The sequence below is a fragment of the Meleagris gallopavo genome, chromosome 13 (assembly GCF_905368555.1).
Source record: "Meleagris gallopavo chromosome 13, MGAL_WU_HG_1.1, whole genome shotgun sequence".
Classification (NCBI taxonomy): Eukaryota; Metazoa; Chordata; class Aves; order Galliformes; family Phasianidae; genus Meleagris; species Meleagris gallopavo.
The window spans coordinates 17,849,970-17,872,925 of NC_139416.1; the positions used below are offsets into that span (position 1 = coordinate 17,849,970).

General features: G+C 63.0%; 2 protein-coding genes across 9 annotated transcripts; one reads left to right on the plus strand and one right to left on the minus strand.

Annotated features, from left to right (window-relative positions):
• The first annotated feature begins 30 nt into the window (after positions 1-30).
• On the plus strand, positions 31-3,534 carry CTU2 (cytosolic thiouridylase subunit 2). Of its 2 annotated transcripts, XM_010718190.4 has the most exons (15): positions 31-171; positions 258-332; positions 915-993; positions 1,077-1,136; positions 1,202-1,262; positions 1,389-1,498; positions 1,576-1,856; positions 1,930-2,065; positions 2,175-2,306; positions 2,391-2,482; positions 2,558-2,649; positions 2,722-2,773; positions 2,867-2,933; positions 3,004-3,062; positions 3,145-3,534. In XM_010718190.4, the coding sequence occupies exons 1-15, from the start codon at positions 98-100 to the stop codon at positions 3,212-3,214; spliced, it is 1,440 nt and encodes a 479-aa protein (XP_010716492.2). In that variant the 5' UTR covers positions 31-97; the 3' UTR covers positions 3,215-3,534. The 2 variants fall into 2 exon arrangements, with proteins under 2 accessions (XP_010716492.2, XP_085090801.1); XM_085234675.1 differs by lacking the exon at positions 2,722-2,773.
• On the minus strand, positions 3,471-22,855 carry PIEZO1 (piezo type mechanosensitive ion channel component 1 (Er blood group)). 7 transcript variants are annotated; one of them, XM_010718188.3, is made up of 50 exons: positions 22,655-22,855; positions 18,681-18,770; positions 17,941-18,063; positions 17,765-17,807; positions 17,531-17,687; positions 16,618-16,756; positions 16,307-16,520; positions 15,954-16,119; positions 15,748-15,840; positions 15,590-15,668; positions 15,421-15,512; positions 15,070-15,330; positions 14,887-14,998; positions 14,638-14,816; positions 14,413-14,561; positions 13,882-14,156; positions 13,175-13,332; positions 12,933-13,109; positions 12,736-12,861; positions 12,451-12,651; positions 12,168-12,372; positions 11,989-12,093; positions 11,456-11,609; positions 10,751-10,994; positions 10,575-10,671; positions 10,319-10,487; positions 10,150-10,239; positions 9,892-9,974; positions 9,580-9,651; positions 9,117-9,220; positions 8,954-9,047; positions 8,543-8,629; positions 8,282-8,457; positions 8,115-8,206; positions 7,851-8,033; positions 7,443-7,701; positions 7,185-7,373; positions 6,818-7,091; positions 6,617-6,743; positions 6,385-6,532; positions 6,081-6,295; positions 5,790-5,948; positions 5,557-5,704; positions 5,289-5,477; positions 5,128-5,220; positions 4,868-5,040; positions 4,676-4,798; positions 4,523-4,602; positions 4,244-4,442; positions 3,471-4,167 (listed from the first exon to the last, which is right to left on the minus strand). In XM_010718188.3, exons 1-50 carry the CDS (start codon positions 22,716-22,718, stop codon positions 3,918-3,920), a joined length of 7,479 nt encoding a protein of 2,492 aa, XP_010716490.2. In that variant the 5' UTR covers positions 22,719-22,855; the 3' UTR covers positions 3,471-3,917. The 7 variants fall into 7 exon arrangements, with proteins under 7 accessions (XP_010716490.2, XP_085090797.1, XP_019475410.2 ...); XM_085234671.1 differs by having other exon boundaries at positions 13,175-13,347; XM_019619865.2 differs by having other exon boundaries at positions 13,870-14,156.
• Between the last annotated feature and the right edge of the window lie 101 nt (positions 22,856-22,956).

The following is a 22,956-nucleotide window of genomic DNA, read 5'->3' on the forward strand; positions in this document are numbered from 1 at the left end:
GTGACGTCGCCGTGCGTCGTGACGTCACCGTGCGTCGTGACGTCATCAGCGCGCGCCGGCGGCGGAGGGAGGGGGAGCGGAGCGGAGCGGAGGTAGCATGTGTGAGGCGTCGGGGCGGTGCGGAGGGTGCGGGGAAGCGCCGGTGCGGCGCCGCGCTGCCCCCGTGTGCAGGTGGGAGCGGGACGTCGCGAGAGATCCGTCCCCCGGGGCCGTGCCCCGCTTCGGACGGGGATCGGTGACGGCTTCGTTCCCTGCAGCCACCCGCGGCCGTGCGTGAAGTGCGGGGATGGCCCCGCCGCCGTCGTCATCCGAATCGGGGATGCGTTCTGTCGGTAAGGGGACCGGGATGCTGGGGTGTGGGGACGGCGGGGCGTGGGGACGTCAATGCTTGGGGACTTTGGGTTCTGGGGAGATCAGGGCTCTGGGTTTTGGGGGCATCAGGCTTGGGGACGTGAGGCTCTGAGATGTGGTCTGAGGATATTGGGTTTGGTGACATCCAGGAATAGGGACGTCACATCTTGGGGACATTGAGGCGTGGAGATTGTGGATTCAGGTCCTGGGCACGCTGCAGCTTGGGGATGTGGTTTGGCAACATAGGGTTGGGAAACATCAGAGCTCTGGGATGGAGGGCATGGGGACAGCACAGATTGGAGACATTGGTCATCAGGACACAGAGACGTTGGGGCGCTGGGATATAGGGAACTCAGGGGTGTAGGGCTCAGAGATGTCAGGTCTGGGGACATTGGGTCTTGGTGACGTCCAAGAATGGGGACGTCACAGCTTGGGAACATCAGCACTTAGAGATAAGAGCTTGTGGACGTGGGGCTTGGGGACACTGGGTGTCAGAGATACCAAGGCCCAGGCACAGCAGTGCTTGGAGACAGGGGTGCTCAGGGCTGTTTGTCTGTCTGCAGCTCCTGTTTCCGTGAGTACTTCGTGCACAAGTTCCGTGCCATGCTGGGCAAGAACCGCGTCATCTTCCCAGGGGAGAAGGTACTGGGGACACGTGGGGTGGAGGGGATGTGATGCTAGGAGCACTGCACTGATGTCGCTGACTGTCCCTGCTGTCCCTGCAGGTTCTGCTGGCACTGTCAGGCGGGATGGCCTCCAGTGCCATGCTGCGACAGGTGCAGGAGGTGAGTGTAGGGGAACTGGGGGGCGTGGGGCACAGCTTAGCCTGCTTACCCCATTGCTATGCCAGGGGCTGAGCCGTGAGACGGCCAAGCGGCTGCGCTTCGTGCCTGGCCTCATCTACATTGATGGTAAGGCATGTTCCCATCCCTGCTGCTCGTGCATCTCTCTGTGACCTGTCCCCATCCCTCGTGCTGTGGGGCTGTGATACCCCGGGGTGTGTTCCCGTGCTCCAGCTGCTGCCACTGTGCCCACAGAGGGAGCGGTGTGCGGGCAGAGCCTGCTGCAACGGGAGCAAACTCTGACCCGCATGGAGGCCTTGCTGCAGGAAACTGGCTTCCCCTACTACCTGGCCTCCCTGGAGCAGGTGGGGACAGGATGGGGCTGGGGAGCACGATGTGGGGAGATGTGTCTGCCTGCACACAGCTCCCTATCTGTCCACAGGCCTTGGAGCTGCCTGGCTCAATCCTACGGCGGGGCCCTGGTGGGGACAGTGAGCCAAGCCCTTCTTACAAGGTGGCTGTAGAGGGTTTCATCCAGCAGCAGCGGCAGGAGGAGGCCAGTGGGGATGGTGGCACCTCACCCACGGGGCTCAGCACCCAGAATGGTCCCACAGGGGACTCCCATGCCTGCCTGCCTGCAGCTGCCCGCACTGAGGAGCTGCTGCGGCTCTTTGATGCAGCAGAGACGCTGACAGCAAAGGAGGAGCTGCTGCAGATGCTGCGGTGAGGGACTCCTCCTGCCCAGCGAGCACATGGCATGGCCCTGTGGGTCTGAGCCATGTCACTGTGTCCCCAGGAACCACCTCCTCCTGCACACTGCCCGCACACAGGGGTACACCAAGGTGATGACGGGCGAGAGCTGCACCCGTGTGGCCATCAAGCTGCTCACCAATCTGGCACTGGGGCGCGGCGCCTTCCTCGCTGTGGACACAGTGAGTGCCATCCCTGCCTGGGAGCGGGACGGGACCCAAGCACTGCTCTGTGCCTAGGGTTATCCCCAGCTTGGTGGCAGTACCTCAGCAGACTCCTGCTTATCCGTAGGGCTTTGTGGACAGCCGACACGGTGATGTGACAGTGGTGCGCCCCATGAGGGACTACACAGCCAAGGAGATTGCATTCTACAACCACTTCTTTGGCGTCCCCACCATCATCACACCACCCCTTCACGCCAAGGTAGGGGTGCCCCCGTTTCCCCACTTCCAGCTAGACTGAGCTGTGAGCCCCTCTCCATCCTGCCCATCTCCATTCCCCCTGCAGCGCCGAGAGAAGACCAGCATCCACCGCCTGATGGAGAACTTCCTGCTGGGGTTGCAGGTGGATTTCCCCTCCACCATCAGCACCGTGTACCGGTAGAGCACCTCAGAGCGGGGTGGTTGGGGGCAGGCAGTGAGGTGCCGCTGCTCATCCCCTCTTTACATCTGCAGGACAGGTGAGAAGCTGAGCGTGGCTCCAGCAGAAGCAAACAGCGAACTGCAGCGCTGCCTGCTCTGCCTCTGCGCCCTGGACATTGCTGGGGGTGAGTGGCACTGGGGGGGATACACTGAGGTGACAGCCTATGCCAAGTGTGACTGTCCCTCGGTTCTTGCAGAGGAGGAGCTGGCCTTAGAGCCCACGCTGGTGAAGGAGGAGACAGGGAACGGGTGAGCAGTAGGATGTCCTCCAGCATGGGGGACATGGAGACACCAGAGACAGCAGCAGGGACATTGTCACTGCTCCATCCCTTCTCCCTGCAGGGCTGAGAGCAGAGCTGCCTTCATCCCACTGCTGTGCTACAGCTGCCGCCTCACGTTCAAGGAAATGGTGAGGATTTGAGGTGGCTCTCCAGGAACTGGGGACAGGGCTCTGTGACCCACTGTCCCCTCTCTTGCAGGGCCCCCCAGCCACGCTGCCGCCCTACGTGCGCACCGAAGCTCAGCGCAGGAACTGCAGGTAGGGGATGAGCTGGGGAGATCCCTTCCCTGCAGGCTGAGGGCATTGCAGCCAGCAGGGTCCCCTGGTCTGTTCCTCACAGGGCTCTGATGAAGCAGCAGATCCAGGAATTCCTGCTGGAGGATGAGGAGGAGGAACCTGGTGGGAGCTGACAGTGCAGGGCGCAGCTGTGGGGCACAGAGCCCTGTCATCATGGGGCAGGAGGGTTCTATAAGGGTGAGGGAATCTGGAGTCACTGGGCCACCTGTGGTGATACCTGGCATGCAGGCAGCTGCTTTCACACCAGATTCAAACGATCCAGTACCAGCAGGGGGTCAGGGAGACCCCCCTCCAAGTGCCCATCCAGGGGGTGCTGATACCCACAGGCATCACATCCCCACTCCCACCCCACCACTGGGGAAGCTGGGGTGGCCTCAGCTTTATTTTATTAGATATCTGTATAAATAAACCATTTGAATTTAAAAAAAAAAAAGTGTCTACAGTCCGGCTGGGGATGCCAGCCACCCCAGTGGGGGGCCACAGCACCGTGCACCCCCCGTTTTGGGGCTATGGGGGTATTGCTTTAGAGTTCAACCTGGTTGTGGAACGGGGCTGAGGGGTGCAGGGGGATGCTGGCTCATGCCCAACCCCAACAGCCAGGGGAATGTGGCGTCAACTGACACCCCCCACAGCTGGCCAGCCCCCCAGAGAAGGCACAACATGGTCTCTGCCGATTGGACGGCTTCAAAGCAAGGTGAGGATGAAATCCTCCTTCTAAAAGCACCGTCCCGTGCCCCCCAGCAGGATGCGACCCTGCAGGGCTGCTTAAGGCATTGGCGGTGATGTCCCCTTGCGAGGGGCTGGAGTCCCTTCCCCTTACTCCTTCTCCCTCGTCCACTTGATCATGGTCTCGGGTGAGCGGTAGAGGAAGATGAGCTTGGCGTAGAGCTCCTCCTCCAGCTCCAGCTCTCCTGTCTCCCGCACCAGGAAGATGTCCTGGCACAGCTTCAGGATGCGGTCCACGCAGGGCAGCTCCTCAAACATGATGGAGTGTGAGATCTCGCTGAAGAAGCCTCGCACAAACTTCCCAATCACCAGCACGATGGAGACATACAGCCCCATGATCCTGCAATGGGATGGGATGAAACCATCTTTGCTCCCCCCGTCGCCACCCCCAGCTCCCTCCCTTGCCCCCTACGTACCCATAGCCGGCCAAAAAGCCCAGGCTGGGGGGGCTGACTTTGTCATTGAAGATGACCATGGGCAGGATGTTGCCGTCGCGTGCCGGAGCATCCTTCAGCCGCACCACCCACCACTCCAGGAAGCTGTCACTGCCCTGCCCTGAGCCTGAGCGCTCCCGTTTCAGCTGCACCTCGACATCCAGGTAGCTGTCCTCTCCGTCTGTGGGGTGGACAGGGGGGTCAGGGCGTGGCATGCAAGCCAAGACCCCCATCATGTGTACAACAGACAATGGGACCCACCTGGCAGCAGCTGCTTGACCGGGTTGGCTTCGGGGCCGTTGGGCGCCCGGATATATTTGGGGAAGAGCTTGGGCACTTGCCTGCAACAAAGCAGAGTGAAGCACCATCCCTGGGGGTGTCCCCTTTCCCTGAGCCCCCCCCACGGACACTCACACTGGGGCATCACGAGTGCCCTGCAGCAGCTGGGCCAGCTCCATGCGCTCAGGTGCTCCGGGCTGCAGGTCAGTGGTGTGCTTGTCGAAGGTGTGCTCCACCGTGCCGCCCTTCCCCAGGTCCCTGCAGGCACAGAGGTTTGCTGGGGGGGCACAGATAGGGCTGCCCCCTCCCCAGTAACCCCGCTGTTACCTCTGGAAGGTCCAGGTGAGGCGCAGGGTGATGTCAGAGGAACCATTCTGCAGCTCTCGCCGCATCTGCTCGCGGCTGGGAGGGCTGATGCTCCACAGCGAGCCCGAGCTGCCCTCAATGCGCGCCGTGACGATGTCCTCATAGCCGTACAGCGTGATGAACTGCATGGCCACCTGGGGATGGAATGGGGTGCTGAGCCGCTTGCCCCTCGGGGCGCCCACCGGGGACAGAGGAAGGGGTGTGCAGGGCTTTGGGGCTACCGGCTGCCTCTCGAATTCATTGGTCAGTGCTTCGTAGTCCTGCGGTGTGAAGGGCTGGATGGACTGCTGCTGGGCACTCATGGTGAACAGCGGCTGCGGGGATGCGATGCGGTCAGTGCGGGATCCTGGTGCCCAATGCAGAGCTTGCCCCCCATCCTCACCTCATACCCCCCCAGCTTGAGGGTGACGGTGACGTCGATGGGGTGGTTGACGACGCCCACCACTGAGCGCACCAGCGACATGAAGAGCAGTGGGAACCAGATGATGGCCACCAGGAAGAGGATGATGAGGCCACCCATGCCGTACTTGACGATCTTCTTCTTCTTCTGCCCTTTGGGCTGCGGGTATTTCTGCAGAGAGACAGCATGGGCTGCCTGGTAGAAACCATCTGGAGCCACCCCAATGGCAGTGGGCTCAGTGGGGCTGTACCTTCTCTGTCTCACGGCTGCACTTGATGATGAAGATGTTGGCGTAGATGTCTTCCACACACATCCAGTTGGACAGTGACAGCGTGGTGTCGGTCCAGACCCAGTCCATGACAGCACGCAGCTCCACCAGGAAGGGCACGAGGCGGAACCTGGGAGGCACGGGGAGATGGGGCTGGTACAGCTTCATCCACCCAAATGGGGCAACCTGTCCCCGTGCCACCCGCTGCCCCGTACCCCTGGAAGAGGAAGAGGTTGAGGTGGTTGTATTTCTTGGTGAGGAAGTTGCCCAGGATGCGGGTGGGGTAGCCGCAGCGGATCTGGTAGGCTGACAGCGAGAAGTAGATGCACTTGACAAAATACCACAGCTGGGCCACTGTGTTGAGGCTGAACAACCTGTGGGAGGGATGTGTCACTCCTCTGGCTGCCCGAGCCCCCATCCCGGGACACATAAAGGAATCATCCCATAGGCCACCCAAGGACCATATCTAAGCACATCCTTAGGGGTTGCTCAATGGGGACCGGTACCTTTCAGTGACGGCTGGCAGGATGAAGAACATCCAGAGATGGATGCTGAAGACCAGGATGACCTGGAAGATGAGCTTGCCCAGTACAGTCTTACGGAGGTAGAGTGCGCGGTCGATCACCATGGTGGTGAACTGGATGAGCAGCATGACCAGGAAGGCCTCTGGGACTTGGTCATCCGACAGTGAGGAGGTGATGTCGGCGGCTGCCGAGTGTTTCTGGGGATACCAAAGAGGTGAGGACACAGCCCCGCCTGACCTCATATTGGGATCCCACCATCTGGCACCCTGCAGAGCTCTCTGCTCACCCCAAAGGCCCAGAAACCGAAGATTATGATGATGAAGTCAACCACATCGGCCAGGAACATGAAGGCATAGACGTCGGTGGCTGCCCGGTACTGGGTGTGCAGGATGTCATGGAAGAACCCACGCACGGGCTGGTACATGTTCTGTGCCCTGGAGGGGACAGGGATGGGTGACAGGTGACTGGTGTGCTGCAAGATGTAGTCCCTTCCCTAACCCAGACCGTGGGGCACTCACATGGTGACGAAGAAAAGCTTGACCCGGAGACCAAATGCCTTCAGCTTCTTCCGAGAGTGGCTCTGTTTTGTCTCCTCCTCTTCCTCTTCTTCCTCTTCCTCTCCCTCCTCCTCCTCCTCCCCATCCTCTGTGAGTGACAAGCAGCATGATGACCACCAGGCTCCCTGCCAGACCTCATCTTGCCCAGTTCCAGGTACTCACCTTCCTCCACCACTGCTGCTGGCTCCTTGCCCCGCTGCCTCTTCCTCCTGAAGCGGAGATGTGTTGCTCCATCCCCACTCCCCTCCTTCTGCCCCCGGGCATTGCCCTCCGGCTCTGACCCCACAGCTGCACTCAGAGCTCGTGGCTCTGCTGGCACCGCTGGGGACACTGCTTCCTCCTGCCGCTCTTCCTCCTCCTCCTCATCCTCTGCCTGCTCCACCTCTGGCTTCTTCTTGGCAAAGGGATCCTCCTCATGGTCCCACAGCCCATAGCACTGGGAAGGACAAAGGTCATGGGGGTACAATGGGGTACAATGGGGCTCTGGCCACCACCAGCCCTCACCCACGAAGCACCCCCCAGGGCTCACCAGCAGCAGCGAGCGATGGAAGAAGAGTGCCAGGAGCTGGATGAGGTCGTATTTGACGTAGCGGTCGGTCTTCTCCAGCCCCAGGATGCGGGGTGGGAAGAAGGGCTTGCCCTCATTACGCACCAGCATGGCGTAGCCATTCCAAGGGAAGAAACCAAACTGGAAGAGGTATTTCACCACCACCATCACCTGCAGGGATACGGGCGTCAGTAGGTGGCAGCCAGAGCTGGGCGTCGTGTCTTTGTCCCCTTTGCCCACCTCAGTGAAGACGATGGCAGTCATCCAGAAGCGCTTGCTGGGCCGGGGGATTGAGAGCATGGCCCAGAGGAAGACAAGGATGGGCAGGAAGAGGGAGATGACGGAGGCGGTCACCATGTTGTTGAGGATGATGATGAAGTAGCAGAGCAGCTCGGAGTGGGCGGCCACGCAGTGGTAGATGGCCAGCAGCAGCTTCAGAAAGCGGTTGTGGGACTGGTAGAACTTCTCTGACTCCTCCAGCTCGGCAAAGTACAGCCTCCTGTGGGGTATGGAGGCTGAGCCTGCATCCCAGTCCCACTGCATCCCCATCACCACCATTGTCCACATCATCTCCATCCCATCCCTGTCATCACCACCGTCCCCAATGCCTTCATCTCCATCCCCATCACCCCCATCCCCACACCATACCTGCTCACCAGCAGCTCGCTGGCTGTCCGGCTCCGGTTCTGCGGCAGGGCCAGGAGCTCCCGAGATCCTGCCACATCCTCCCGTGACCCCCAGTTTGCCACCTGCTCCTGGCTACCTCTCTTCAGAAGGCACTCTGCTGCAGGGGGCTCAGCCCTTTGTTCACACTCAGCTCCATTGCGCCCACTGTGGACAGCACAGGTGAGTACCCTCCTCAGCAGTCCCCAGTGGGTGGGTGGGCACCCGGGGGTGTATCTATGCACCTGCCTGGAAGCGATGCCATTTGGGGGCTCCTCTTGGGGCTCCTCGGGTGGCAGCAGGTAGAGCTCATCCAGCACCCCGCGGTGCACATCTTCACCCTACAGCACACATAGGGTCAGCACCATCACAGCGCTGTGGTCCCAAGTGCCACCATCCCCCTCCCCAGGTGTCACCTTGGCCAGGCGCTGCGTCAGGACGTATCTCTCGAGCTGCAGCACGGTGGACATGTCGGTATGCTCCTGCGTGCAGGCATCCAGCCACTGGGTGAGGCCATCCACCATGGCCTGGCACAGCACCCACAGGAAGCGCAGGGTGTTCAGCGCCCGCTGCAGCACATTGCTCCGCTCTGCTGGGTGAGGAGAGAGGGGCTCGTGGCTCTGCACCCACCCAGGGTACCTCCTGCTATGGCCGGTGGGGTCCTGCTGCCCACCTACCAGATCCTTCTTCCTCCTCCTCTTCCTCTTCCTGGCCTTCAGCCTCTTCGGGCGCCTCTAATGCCTCCTGCCTCGCACTGCTGTCTCCTGCAAGGCAGGCAGCAAGTCAAACCCTCCCCATGACGGGACAAGATATCACTTTCAGACCCCCTCTGTGGCTTTTCTGCCCACCACCCAGACTCCTCCCCCCTTAAAGATTCAAGGATGGACACAGCTTGCGCCCAGCCCTATATCTGCCATCAGAGAATACACACGCACACTGGGAACCCCATGGAGACGATGCCCCATTATAAGACCTCAAATGGGACAGGATAACTTCCTCCCCCCACCAGGCACCCCCAGCCCTATTTTAGGGTTCGGTAGCCCCATTTGGGGGTCTGGTAGCCCCATTTTGGGATGAGCCAGCCCCACCTGCAATGAGCTCATCGCCCAGTGGCTCCTGCTGCTCACGCTCCTGCTGCCTCAGCGCTGTCCTGGTGTTGGTCATCCAGGCCTGGTAGGCGAGCTGCATTGGGGAGGGGGCTGTCAGCACCCAGCAGCACGGCTGGCACCACCCAACTCCCACCAGGCTCACCTGGAAGGCACTCTGTCTGCCTGGCCGTGGCTCCTCGGGCACTGCTGCCTCCTCCTCTTCCTCACTGTCTGACTCAAAGAGGAAGTACTCCCCAGAATGCAGCACTGTCAGGGTGACAGAGGGTGTCACAGCACAGTGTGACACAGGGTGACACGGCACAGCTGGTGCCCAAGCTGTCCCCATTGCCATTTTGCCCGTGCTCAGTGCCAAAGACACCCACAGGGACCCCATTGGGGACCTCAGTGCCAAACAGTTCGATGTCCTCAGAGTGGTATCCCTCCAGCACCGAGTCCTGCAGGCACCCCGACTGCACGCCCCGTTAGTGCACACAAGCAGAGAACGCCCTGGTTAATGCCAAGAGCGGGGATAGGAGGCATGCGGGGCATCACCTCGCCAAAAGCACCGTCACCGTCGCTCCCCTCGGTGGCACCGCGTGCCGCCCGCGCCCCCAGCGGGGCAATACCTGCGGCGTGGTCTAACCATGGCCGCCACCACCGCTCCCTCTGCCGGGCAGGGTCCGCCGGGCTGCTGGGCGCTGTGGAATGGCAGTGGGGACTGAGCGTGGCCATAATGAGGGCACCCACCCCAGGGAACGGGGTGGGGATGTTCTGCGGGGAGGGGGGTTGGGGGGTTTGACCGCTGTGCGCTCTGCTGGGCTGCACCGGTCCTTGCACAGCAAGGATGTTGGGGGTAAGAGTTGGTGATGGGTTGAGGTCACCATTCCGGTGACAAAAGGGGGCTTGGAGGGGCTGGGGACCCCCCCACCGGCTCTCACCTGCCCTGGCCCCATCCTGCCCCTCACCACCGGGCAGCCGCTCCTGGTGGTACTTCTCCTGCTTGGCACGGATCCGTTCCATCCTGTGGGATGCGGCACAGGATGCTCCAGAGCTCCCCAACCCCCCAGTACTCCATCACCATGCTGGGTACCCTCCATCCCCCTGGGCCCATCCTGCGCCTCAGAGTGCCCCAACAGCTCTAGGGGGTCTGGGAGTTGCCCCAAGTACCCTTCCCTTCTCCCCCAAAACCCACTCACTGCCGTTTGAGTTGAGCCAGCGACTTCTTCTCAGCCTGCCGGTGGGAGCGCATGCTCTTCATGAGGCTGGCTCTGAACAGCGCAACGCCCCTGCAGCAATGGAGGCAGTGGGTGGTGGGTTTCCTCACCCAGCCCCCCTCAGGGACCCCGCAGACACCCCCTGCCCCACCTGGAAGCCTGCAGGGCGGAAGCTTGGAGGTCCAGCATGACGTGCAAGAAGTAGTAGCTGAGGAAGACACGGCGCTGGAGCAGGAGGAAGAAGAAGCAGATGCTGTCCCAGATGATGCCAGCCTCCTCCACTGGCAGCGAGCAGTCCTGGTCCTTGCCCATCTCCTTGGCTGACAGGCAGAGGGGTGGAGGAGCAGGTGAAGCAGCACCCCAAAATGCCCCCCATCACTCCCAGCCCGCCCTGTGCCAGTGCTCACGGTCGTAGTAGCCCTTGACGGTGCAGACCAGGCTGAAGAGTTGGATCACCCAGCAGAAGTTGCTCTGCATCTGCTGCACGAAGACGCAGGAGAGGAGCTGTGGGCAGAGCGCAGGGTTGGTCTCTCTGCACCCACCTCGTTGACCTGAGGAGCAGCCCCGGGAATGGTGCCCTCACCGACAGCATGTTTTTGGAGATGATGACGGTGATGTTGTAGAGGATGAGGCAGTCCCAGAGCACGAGGCGTGCCCGTGCTGGCTTGCGCAGCATGGCAGTGCCGAAGAGCAGGAGGTAGAAGCAGGCAAGCAGGTAGCCGAGGCCAAAGAGGCTGATGCGGGTGGCCCCGGTGATGAAGACCACCACCAGGACAAACCAGAAGAGGTAGCGGAAGACCACCACCTTTGCCATGTCCAAGTACGACCTGCAGAATGGGGTGCTCAGAGCAAGGTTCCCATCCCCTCCCAGCACCTGCACCCAGCTCCATCTGGGGTTGGGGTGCAGCAAAGTGCTACACCTCCACAACCGAACCAGCCAGTCCCTATCTAAGGGTTCCAGTTCCCTCAGTGACCTGGTGCTCATCTTGGGGTACAAAGTGTTTGTCCCAGTTCATGGGTATCCCAACGTTCAGTGGGTTCCTGCACCATCACTGCATCTCCCCAAAAGCTCGCACCACAACCTCAGGGCACTCCGGACCCATCTGCAGGGGTACCACCTTGGTGGTAGGAGGTCATATCCCAACCTATGGGAGGGTCTCCCTGGCCCTATGCTGCTGCAACCCCACCCTGGGGGACCCCATCCCAATCCTTGGGGACCACATCCCAGCACGTCTCACTGTCTGTAGATCTCACCCCTCTCTCCATACCCCCTGCCGTGGGCACCCACCGGCAGTGGATGAAGTTGGGGGTGGGATTGTGGGGCTCTCGCTCCAGGTCCAGCCGGTCCGCATTGTCACCTGCAGCCCGCAGCCACTCCTCGGTGCGTTCGGCCACAAACACCCTCCACTGCTGGGCCGCACACAGCAGCAGCACGAAGTCATCTGCAGGCACATGGCTCAGCCATTGGGGGCGGGGCTTCGGAGAGCCACGCCCCCTTTCATGAAACTAGGCGTGGCCAAACAGGGGGCGGGGCTTCCCACACCCTGGGCATTGTATTCAATGAGTGGTTCCCACGGGGGTGTGGCCATTCATAGCCCCTCCCTCTCGGTGGGGCGTGGCTTCAACCAAGCTCCTCCCCAAAGCCATATGGCCACTCATGTGCCCCCTCCTCCCTAAAGGGGTGGGGGTATTTCTCCCATTCTTATCCCAAATGGGTGTGGCACCTCCCAAGCCCCGCCCCAATGAACGACCCCTCCCACCTTTGGGGATTGTGGCCATGCAGATCCCACCCCTCTCCCCGCCCATCCCAGGGGCACTCACTGATGAGGTTGGTGGATTTGGGGGCCACAAAGAAATCAGGCAGGTAGAGCCATTTGATGAGCGCCGAGTTCATGGGGAGGGACTGGCTCCAGCGCCACGGGTAATCTGGGGAGGGGGGACAGCAGCACGCTCTATCTTGGCCCCCCAACATCCCCCAGCCCATTCCCTATGCCTCTTACCCATGCAGAGAGCAGGCGGCATGCCGACACACAGCAGGTACTGGTAGAGGAGGAAGACCACGAGGAAGAGGCAATACTTGGGCCAGAGGCGTGCGATGGCCGCCCGCCGGCGCCGCGTCAGGATGACGACCAGCCAGCAGCCGTGCAGGATCACCATGAAGTTCATCCGCTGCCCGATCACGTTCACCGTCATCAGGAAGCAGATCTGGATTTGGGGTGGTTCAGGAGCTCAGCTCCACACGTACCAGGTGCCCCACGTTGCCCTGTAGCACCCGCTGCCCACCTCCAAGCCAAATTTGTAGTAGAAGTAGTTGAGGAAGTACTTGACACAGTTGACCAAGCCGTGGTCCAGCTGCTCACGGGACACGTCCTCAAAGATGGTCTCAGTGATGGGGACCAGCAGCTGGTGCTGCTTACGGTAATACTCCTGGCGCCGATACACCACCGCCTCCAGCACCAGCAGCAGCAGCACCAGGAGGTGGTTCTGGGGGGAGCGAGGGGTGCTCAGCTCCACTGTGCTCAGGGTGCAGAGCATCCCACCCCATTCCTGCCCGCACCCCCCGCCCACCTGGATGTAGCCCAGGTTGGGGAAGCCCTTGCGGATGCCGAACCAGTTGGCGGGGTCCACGGGGCCACGGTACAGCGTGGAGCTGCCCATCTCCTCCGGGCTCAGGTTGGTGCTGTTAAGCAGGGGCTGCCAGGGGACACGGTGTCAGCACCCGCAGCCATTGGAACCCACCAGCATCCCCATCCCTGCCCTGGCACCTGGGTGCAGTTGCTGGAGTACTCGCTGGGGTCAACGATCTTGAGCTGGTAGAGCATCTTGCAGACGATGATGATGCAGGTCCAGATGGTGGAGAGGCACGAGGCCATGTGGCGGAAGCGGCAGTAAGGCATGGCGAAAGCCCACAGCAGCACCAGCAAGAAATTCATCAGTGATACCTGGGGGCAATGACAGTGTCAGCACTGTGGGACACCCCCTAGGACCCCCAAGCCCTGTGCCATACCTCCTGCAGAGCCACCCAGACGGTGTAGAGGGCCACCAGCTTGAGGATATGCAGCTCCAGCAGGCGCCCCACGAAGACCTGCCCGCGGGTCAGCGTGTCCGAGAAGGTCCAGCCCAGCACGATGAGGCGCTCCAGCACCAGCCCCCACTTGCTGGGTGCTGTGAGGACACAGACTATCGTGGGTTCGGAGGATACTCCAACCCTGCCCCCACCTTCCAGGCTTGGGGAACGCTTTAATCCACCCCTGTACTCTCCCAGGCTCAGGACACCCCAACACATCTCTAATCTTCCATCCCTTTCTTGGCCTGAAGGACACCCCAGTCCATCCCTGTATCCTCCTCTCCCAGGTTTGGAGGACACTGACTCAGTCCTGTATTCTCCTGGCCCCTTCTTGGCTTGGAGGACACTCCCATCCATTCCTGTATCCTCCAAATATCAGAGGACATCCCAACTCATCCCCGTATCCTTCTGTCCCCGTCTTGGTTTTGGAGAACACTCCAATCCATCCCCATACCCTCCAGACTTCAGAGAACACCCCAACCCATCCTACATCCTCCTGGCTCCTCCATGGCTCAGGAGACAACCCAATCCATCCCTGCATTCTCCAAGGCACAAAGGACACCCCAACCCATCCCTTATCGATTCCTCAGCTTGGAGAACGTCCCATCCCATCCCCAACCCCAAGGACATCTCACCCCTGACAGTACCCTGCGAGGCAGTGTCAGATTCTCCCCCCTCAGTTCTGGCACTCTCAGCAACGACCGCATCCCGCAGCAGCCGGCTGCCGTGCAGCTCCTCGGGCCGGGGGATGTGGCAGGGCTGCAGCCCAGCTGCAGGGATGTGCTCCAGATCAGTGATGTGCATGAAGGGCCGGTGGAAGTAATGAAGCTGAAGGATGCAGGCCAGTAGAAAGAAGCCTGGGATGAGGGTGCTGGAGAAGAGCTTGGAGACGCTGAACTGCTCCAGACCCAGGTCACCCAACCTGGAAGGGAGGGGATGTTGTGGTCAGCATGGGGCCACCTCCATCCTCTTTGCCATGCACGGGTGTCCTCAGCAAGGCAAATCTTCTGTGCCTCAGTTTCCCGATGTGCAACACATCTCCCAGCCATGCCCTGGTGCCACTGCACCGGTGGAGACACCACGGCGGGATGGGGAAACCACAGCGGGATGGGGACATCACGGCGGAATGGGGACAGCACAGCGGGATGGGGACACCACAGCGGGATGGGGACACTCACTGCTCGTTGGTGAGACCCGTCAGATTCCTCCAGTACATGGGGAAGTCCTCAAACTGGAAGGTGTAGACGGCGATGAGCACCAGCATGGTGTAAGCCACCACCAGCCACCAGAAGCCCTTCAGCACTTTGCGCCATAGGGTGTAGTACACCTACAGGGATGGGGACATCAGTGTGTTGCCACTGGGTGCACACACCGTTTGGGGCCAGCACCTCCATCCCCCGTACCTGGAAGAGGGTGAGGCAGAGGAGGAAGAGGAACATGTAGACAATCTTGTAGACCACGAGGCGCCCGGCAAAGCTGACCACGATGAACATACCGGCGCACACACAGATCCAATACTTGGCATAGAAATCCCGCACCAGAGCCCCCAGTGCCTTCAGCACATCCCGCTGTCGGCCAGGTTCTGCAAGGCATGGCACTGCTGGCACCGTGGGTCGCACAGGGACAGACCCAGCGTCACCGAGGGTCCTCACCTGTATCCGAAACGGTCACCTCCAGCAGCGGGGTGGCCGGGCACGTCCTCGTTAGCAGCTTCTCCTTAACGAACTGCCGCACCAGCAGCCAGAAGGTGAGGGTGAGCAGGAGCTGCAGGAACAGGTGGTGAGCAGAGCTGGTGGGCACCACAGGGATAGGGATGGGGATGGTGCAGGGGGTACCTTGGCCCCCAGGTCCAGGCAGGGGTACTTGGGGCGCACGAGCCCCAGCTGCTCCAGGCTCATGAGGCCAACACGAGTGGGCAGCTCGGGGCCCAGGTCCATGCCCCAGACATACTGTAGGCTGCAGAGAGCAATGCCATAAAGCAGCAGGAAGGGTGAGCAGAGCATGGCGAAGTGGTGCCGGCTGCGCACAATCCAGATGAGGCAGGACCAGAGCAGCAGCACGAAGGTCAGCCAGCTGTGGTAGGTGATGCTCCACACCTGTGGGACAGAAAAACTCAGCTTCTCCCCTTTTTCAGGCTCACAACTTCGAGAAAAATTCTTGGGGGCCACGATGGGTGCCCGCCTTACCATCATGGCAATGAGGGCACAGACGTAGCTCTGGTTCATGATGACGTGCCACAGTGTCTGCAGGGGCAGCCGCTCTGCCGGACGGTCCCTGCCTGGCCAGGGGAGCAGGAGCTGTGAGCCTCTGCCCCACTGCAGGGCAGCGATGGGGCAGCACTCGGGCTGGGCTTACCCAGTGGCGTGGCATCACCCATGACGTGGACAGTGCAGTTCTCTGTGCTCCGCTTCCCAGTGCTGGAGGACAGCATGGGCTGGAGGGGGGAAGGGGCAGAGAGGGCTGAGCACCCACTGGCACCCCCAGAGCACCGAGGTGCCGCTCCCCCAACTCACCTTGGTGTCTTCAGCCACACCATCACTGTCCTTGGGCCAGCTCTCTAGCTCCACTAGATCCCGCGCTGGAGGCTGCGCTGGCACTGCTGATCTCTGCAAGAGCACGGAGCCAGCTGCAACCCGGGGGGGTCCCAACCACGAGCACAGCACCCCCTCCACCACGCACCCTGGGCCATTGAGGTGCACGCATCCCCACAGCCCCTCACCCTGGCGTCCAGGCGGCGCAGCTTCAGCAGCGTGGCCACGGTGTAGTAGAGCAGCAGCAGGATGCCAGGATTGGCGTAGACGGGCCAGGGGTGGTCAGTGTTGAGCTGCAGGGCATTGGGTCGGGAGCAGTTGCTGTACAGGATGATGTCCTTGAAGCCAAACACCCTGCGGGGGGGGAGGAGCATGAATGGCATTAACTCCCTGGGACCGGCGATGTCCCCATCCCTGCAGCACCGGGCTGTGAGCAGGATGGGAGCCAAGCAGGAGCCGTGCCAGCTGCAAACCATCCCTGGGGACATGGGGACCCTTGGTGGGGGTACACATGGAGGGGGGCACCCACGGCACCGCTTACCGTGCCCAGATGGTGGGGGGCGGGAAGACCCCCTGCACAAAGGGTGCTTGGTAGGCATAGAGGCACAGGAGGTGGGCAGCAGCATAGAGACCGACGAGGACACAGAGGGCATCGAAGGCAGCGCGGCTGGAGGGGAGGTGGCATGCCCACCAGGTGCACAGCCCCACAAACAGCAGGTAGTAGATGCTGGAGGAGGCGGAGGGCAGGGTGATCCCTGCAGAGCAGCGCCCCGTGGGCGGTCAGTCACCCACACCCCCCAACCAGAGATCCCCCAAATTCACCGCATACCCCCTCCCCAGTCCTGGACCCACCGGCCAAAGCCAGCAGCAGGATGGCCAACCCCTTCCCGGCCGCCCACAGCAACCAGTGTGCCGTCACCCGCAGCCTGGTGCTGAGCGGTGTGTCCCCGCCTGCCGTGCCACCGCGCCGCTCCACGTCCTGTTCTTCCCCCTGCAGCAGGCAGGAAGCACAGCAATGAGCCCCAACCCCCCATGGGATCCCCCCACAGGCTCCCCCAGTCCCTGCTGCTGGCCGTGCCTCAGTTTCCCTGCTGCACGTGGCCCGGCTCTGCACCTGGCCGTGTTTATCTCACAGCCACTTGGAAAGCGCCTCTGAAACACGGCTGTTTTTCTTGGCAGCGGCAGCCAGGTTCCCAGCACTGAGCTTTTTTCCAGGCTGCCTCCCGCGCTCACTGCAAAGGCATCCACGCTGCCAGCGCTCCGGTTACAGCACGGCCTGCATGGGGCTGCGGGATGCACCCGAAATGGGGCCGGGACATGGAGGTGCCATCAGCACGGAGCTGCATGGGTGATGCTGGTGCCACCCGCACAGGGTGTTGGCATGGCATAGCATGGCACAACATGGCACTGAATGGCACTGCACGGCATGGCACGGCTCCCAGCTGGCTCCATCCCCACCCGTGGGCAGCCTGTGCTCTGCCGTCCCACATCGAGCAGCTCTATGGGGCTGGGCTGTTTGTGGGATCCCTATGGAAACGCGGGAGCAAACACGGGCACTCCTCTGCAGCTGAGTCACTCCGGGGAGGGGGAGGCACAGGGGGGACCCAATCCATCGCTGACCGCCCAAACGACGCTCCCCACTGCGCAGCCCCAACCCGGATCCCAGCCCAGGTCCCCAGGCACCCGGGTGTCCCCATGGGGACAAGCAGGGACAGATGGGGGCCCTGCAGGAGGAGCACTGCTGGTGGCACCGGTGGCACCTCACCTGCTCAGGGAGCTGCCGGGACTCCGGTCTGCGGGCGGCAGTGCTGCCCTTGGGGACGAGGCGGTGGCACAGACACAGGCAGAGGGATGAGACCAGCAGGATGCCGACGTCTGGGGCCACCAGGCGCACCGAGTTGGGGAGGTCACCCAAGTCCAGCCTGGAGGGGGAGAAAGAGCAGGGTTGAGGGGGGTTCTCCACCACCAGTGACCACAACCAACGTTAAGGGAGCCGCACCTGGTGACCCCAATGTGCCGGGCGAGGACTTCCCAGCTGCTGCCTGTGGAGAAGCATGGAGGTGTTAGGGTGGCACCGACCCCACAGCAGCTCCATAGTACATGGTAGGTGGGGTCTCACACCCAAATGCCACCAGCTCAGGGCTCTCTTGGGGCACCTGGCACCAGGGTACTCACAGCTGGGCCCCAGCAGCTGGTCCAGGGCAGGCAGTGTGTACAGACATATCTGGAAAACGAAGTGGGCGAGGAGGAAGAGGAGGCTGGTCCCCAACAGAGCTTTGAGGAGGCGGCCGGCGTGACCTGCAAGAGATGGGCACCCATCGCCCCGAGCAGCCCCCAGGGGTGCCAGCATCCCCACTCTGAACTCCTGGGAAGGGTCCACTGGTGCCATACCAGTGCTGCCAGGCCCCCACATCCCTCAGCCCCTTCCAGGAGAACCCTTTTTGTCCCACCATTGGGGAAACCGAGGCACAGGGTGGTGTGGGACCCCAGGACCACACTCCCTTCTCCATTCACCCACAGCCAGCACTCAGCAATTGGATCAGCACACCACTGCCTCCCGACCCCGTCCCATCCCAGAACTCCCCCACCTGCAGCCATGCCCCCAGCCCTTCACCTTCCTGGCTGCAGGGGGCACATCCTGGGCACCCGCCTGGGCACAGAGCCACGCACCAGGAGCGGCTCTGAGGTTTCTGGTTAATAGGGCCGAGGCTCGAAATTGGCCACCTTGCAGCAGGAGGACTATTAATAGTTGCAGCAGACTATAATTAACCAAATGAGGCTGCCACGTGGAGCCGCCCAACCCTGGGGAAACCACAAAGGAGGAGCAGGTACCTGCAGGAGGGACAGCGTGCATCCCCTAAAAATAGTCCCAAACCCCACTGATGGTCCCCGAGCCTGAGATGCAATGCCCTCACCTGAGATGTCAGCCGGTCCTGGGAACCACGGCAGCAGCAGGAGGTACAGCAGGTACACCAGGGAGAGGACGTTGAAGCGGAACAGGCAGGCTGGGGGCACAGGGCGAACAGGGTTGGGGGCACTGGGGCCGCACTGTTATCCACACCCACTAGGACCCCATTACTGGGATGCTCGGTGACTGGGTCACTCTAAAACGGTGCAGACCCCAGGACAGCCCCAAGGAAGGTCTGCTTCCTTCCAGACCAGAATGACCCGACCCCCCACTGCCAGGCAGGGTACTGGGGTGGGCCGGGCGCCAGGGGACGTGCTGCGAGCCCGGCGCGGCCCTTCCTGTGTTTACGAGGCTCTAATAGGACGGAGCATCCTGCAGCAGCACGTGAGCCTCCCCACGGACCCCTACGCGGGGTCACCGAGGCGTCCCCGCCTGGCCCGTATCCGGGGAGCCCCCGAGCGGGGCTGGGTGCCGCTCACATCCCCACGCTCGTTGGGGACACCGTCGCCTCCCAGCGGTGACCACATCCCGCGTCACCTCCCCGCACGCCGAGCGTTGCTCGCTGCATTTCGGCAAAGCCATGATCTCATGGAACAACTATTCCTCTCCCCGCCGCCAGCCGCGAGCAGCCGGCCCGGCGGGGAGCGGAGCCCGGCGAGGGGCAGCCAGAGCCACCGCTGTGCTGCAGACAGACCCTGCGGGTCCCTGGGGAGGTGGGGGTCACCCCAATAGTGGCGAGAAGGGGGACTGGTGCCCACTGGGCGCATCACTGGGGCAGAGGGCTGTGAAGGAGGGTAGCGGCACTGGACTTGAATAGGGACAACTTGCGACGGCGTGGCTCAGCTGCTTCCTGCCACCAAGGGTTGGGGACATCGCTCCTGGGGCATGAACGGGTTTGGGGTCACCCGCAGCACTACGAGGCATGGGAAAGAGGGACGTGCTATAGAAGTGGCGTTCCGCCTCGTCGGTGTGGCCGACACCGGGGGGACACCACAGCCCCCAGATCCTCCCAGCGCCACGGGATGGGGCTCCCACCGCTGTCCTGAACCGGCATTGCAAACCGGTTCCCCTCCGTGCTGACAGCGGGGGAAAGCGCAGCAAGGAGAGGGGGGGAAAAACCAGTTTGGCAGCGCCGGGAGTGCAGAGCGTGCCAAAGGCGAGCTGCCCCGCGGCATCGGGACGGCACCTCCCCACCGCGCTGCCTCCGCTGCACCGGCCGGCCGGGTGGGTGTTTGGGTGGGGGGTGGCACCCACCGCCCCCTCTGCGTGCCAGCAGCACCCACCGCCCACGAGGTTTTGCTGCTGTGAGGTAAGAGCTGCTCTTTGCCGGGTGCCTCCCTGCTGGATCCGCCCGGCCGTGCGTCCCAGCGGTCGGTAGCACTTGAACCGAGCGCTGTGCTCGTGTGCCGAGAGGACAAACCGCAGCGCACGGAGCTGGGCAAGATGAGCTGCCGCTCCTTATTGCCGGCCTGCAGCCTTCCCCTGCCTCGGATCCATCCCAGCACCCCCTGGCAGGGCGGGTGCCATGCAGAGGGCTGCTGCAGCGCCTCGTTTGCAGCACGGAGGGCACAACAGCAGTGGGGAAATAGGGGGTCAGATAGGATGGAGCCATACCCAGCCATAGGGTGGAGGAGGAGGCTCCCAGACCTCAGTGGTGCTGGGACCCCGACCCCCCACCCAGCACCCCATTGGCAGTGCTGGCTGCACGCAGCCCCACTGGTTGGCATCAGCGCTGCTCCTTGCTCTCTGCAGGACAAGGAACGACCCCCGCAGCCCCCAGCAGCAGTGAGAAGCAGCCACGGGCACATCTCCGCTCCCAGCCCCATCTCTGCTTTCCGGGAAGAAGCAGCAGCCCCGCCATATCCTGTTTGTGTGGAAAATCCATCCTGGTGCTGCCAGCGCGGGGCAGGGGCCGTCCAGCTCCCCACGGGGATGCTATGGGATCTCCCCGGTGCACAGCCTGGGTAAAAACCCCACGGCCGGGTGGGATAGGGGAAAGCCTCGCCGGGGGAACGGCGCTCGATGCCAGCCCATCGCCCTAGGATGGGGACACCCCGATGTCCCCCACAACACCGACCGCTGGGGACAAACCGCGCGGTCGTCCCGCCCCGAGTCCTTATCTGCGCTGCGCATAGGAGGAAGCGGGAGCGGGGAGGTTAAACGGGCAGCGCGGCCCCAAGCACCAGCCCTACCCCAAAGCAGCGGGGCCGCAAAGGGACGGGGCGGACACACGGGGATTGGAGCCAACCCAGCGCCCTAAAGCTCGACACCGGGACGTCCGCGCTGCTGGACCGACACCTCCGTCCCCAGCAGCCCCAGGGGGTGTCCCAGATGCTCAGGGCATCCCCGCAGCTGCAGGCCGGGGGTGAAACCCGACCGCGCCCCGACATCCCCTGCAAACCCACACAAACCCAACATACCTCGTAGCACAGAGGGACGGAGCATCGCCCACCCCAGCCCTGCGCAGCCCATCCCCCAGGACCGCCCTTGGGAGGAAACGGAGTTATTGCTCTTGGAGACATTTGGTGGCAGTTTTTTTGTTTTTTTTCCCTCCTCTTATTTCCCCTCATTTAAAAAAAGCACCTGACCGCAGGAGGCAGCTGGCCGCAGCCCACGCCGGGCACCGCGCCTGCAGCGCTCCCCAGGACCCCCAAACCCCGCTCTTGGCGATTTGGGATCGGGGTGAGGGGGGCGTGTCCTGACCCCCCTCCGGCTCAGAATCTCCCCTCATTTTGGGAGGCGCATCCTCAGGGAAGCGCTGCCCGAGGGCTTGAGGGGTGGGATGGGCAGTCTGGGGGGGGGGGGGGGTACTACACGCGGCGCAGCCAGGCACGTTTACCGCTACAGCGGGTGGGAATCCGGCCCTACGGAGCTGCACCCCTATGGGGCCACGGCCAGCGGCGGCTGCCCCACACCGTGCCGCAGGGTCCGGCCACCGCCCGCACCGGGCTGGCTGGGAGCCGCCTGCACACATCCTGCGGACGTCGGGGAAAGGCTTAATTGCAGGGGAAGGAAGGCTGCGGGGCTCCCACCCGCCCCGTGCCTCAGTTTCCCCCCCGTGCAGGGAGTCCAGCTGCCCAACGAGCACCCGCTGAGTCACCAGCACCTCTATTTTGACCTCATATCCCGGGACGGCGCTGCCGAGCGGGGCCCCAGAACCAACCGAGAGGGAGGGGAACGCCGTGCCGGAGCTGCAACCCGTCCCGCAACGCGGCCACGGCACTGGGGATCGCAACGCCAGGCGACACCGGGGGGGGGGACCGCACGGGATGCGCCCGGCCTTGTGCAAGCGGAGCCCGGCCACCACCTTCCCGGCCCGGTTTGCAGGCAGGGTTATAATTAACCTCCTCACATCCTGCGCGATGCACTGAGTCACTCCTCGCGCACAGCAAACTGCAGAAAGAAGCTTTTCACCCGGCACCGACTTCCTCCAGCAACACCGCGGGGACGGGCAACGCTCCGCCGGGGGGTGGCACGGCCCGGGGGGGTCCCCGCACAAGGAGCTCGTTGAACCACGCGTGTTGACGGAGCCCCACGGAGCCGGAAAGATTTTCCTTTCGGACGAAAAAGTTCAAAAGGCCGATTCTTGTCCCGCTCGCGGGGACGCGGGGATTTTCCAGGCTGGGGGCCAAGCGCTCCCCGCTGTGGGTGGTGCGCGGAGCGGCCGCCCCAATGCAGCGCACGGCCGGGGGGTGAGCGGGGCTCCGACCGATCGGCCGTAGGACGGGGCGGCCGCGTGTGACAGCGTTACCCGCAGCCCCCGAGCGCCGCTCCGTCTGCGGCTCTCGGCAGAGAAAAAGTTGCGTGCTCCCCTCCCAACCCCCATCACCGCGTCCCGGCTCCGATTCACCCATGGGAACGACACCTGGGGGGGAATAGGGGGGATCGCCCCTACGCCGTGAGCCCGTTGGCCCAACACCCGCAACGAGGAATAGCCCTGAGCCCCTCCGGTAGGAAATAACGCGCGACACGTGCACCCACCGGCGAGCAGGGCGAGCGGCAGCAGCAGCCAGTAGAGCCCCGCGCACAGCGCCCGCCGCTCCATGCTTCAGGCGGCCGTGGGCCGGGCCATACCGCGCCGAGCCGGGCCGTTCCCGTTCCGTTCCGCCCCGCAGGGCCGGACCCGGAGCGCTGCGAGGGAACGCGCTTCCCCCCGCCCCACCGCTGCTTTTATACGCGGCACCGCCCGGCCCCCTCGGCCCGGCCCCGCCTTGCGCCGCCCGCGGGCGTTGCGGCCATCGGTGTCGCGAGTTGGCCGGTCTCAGCCCTTCCAGCGGCACCGC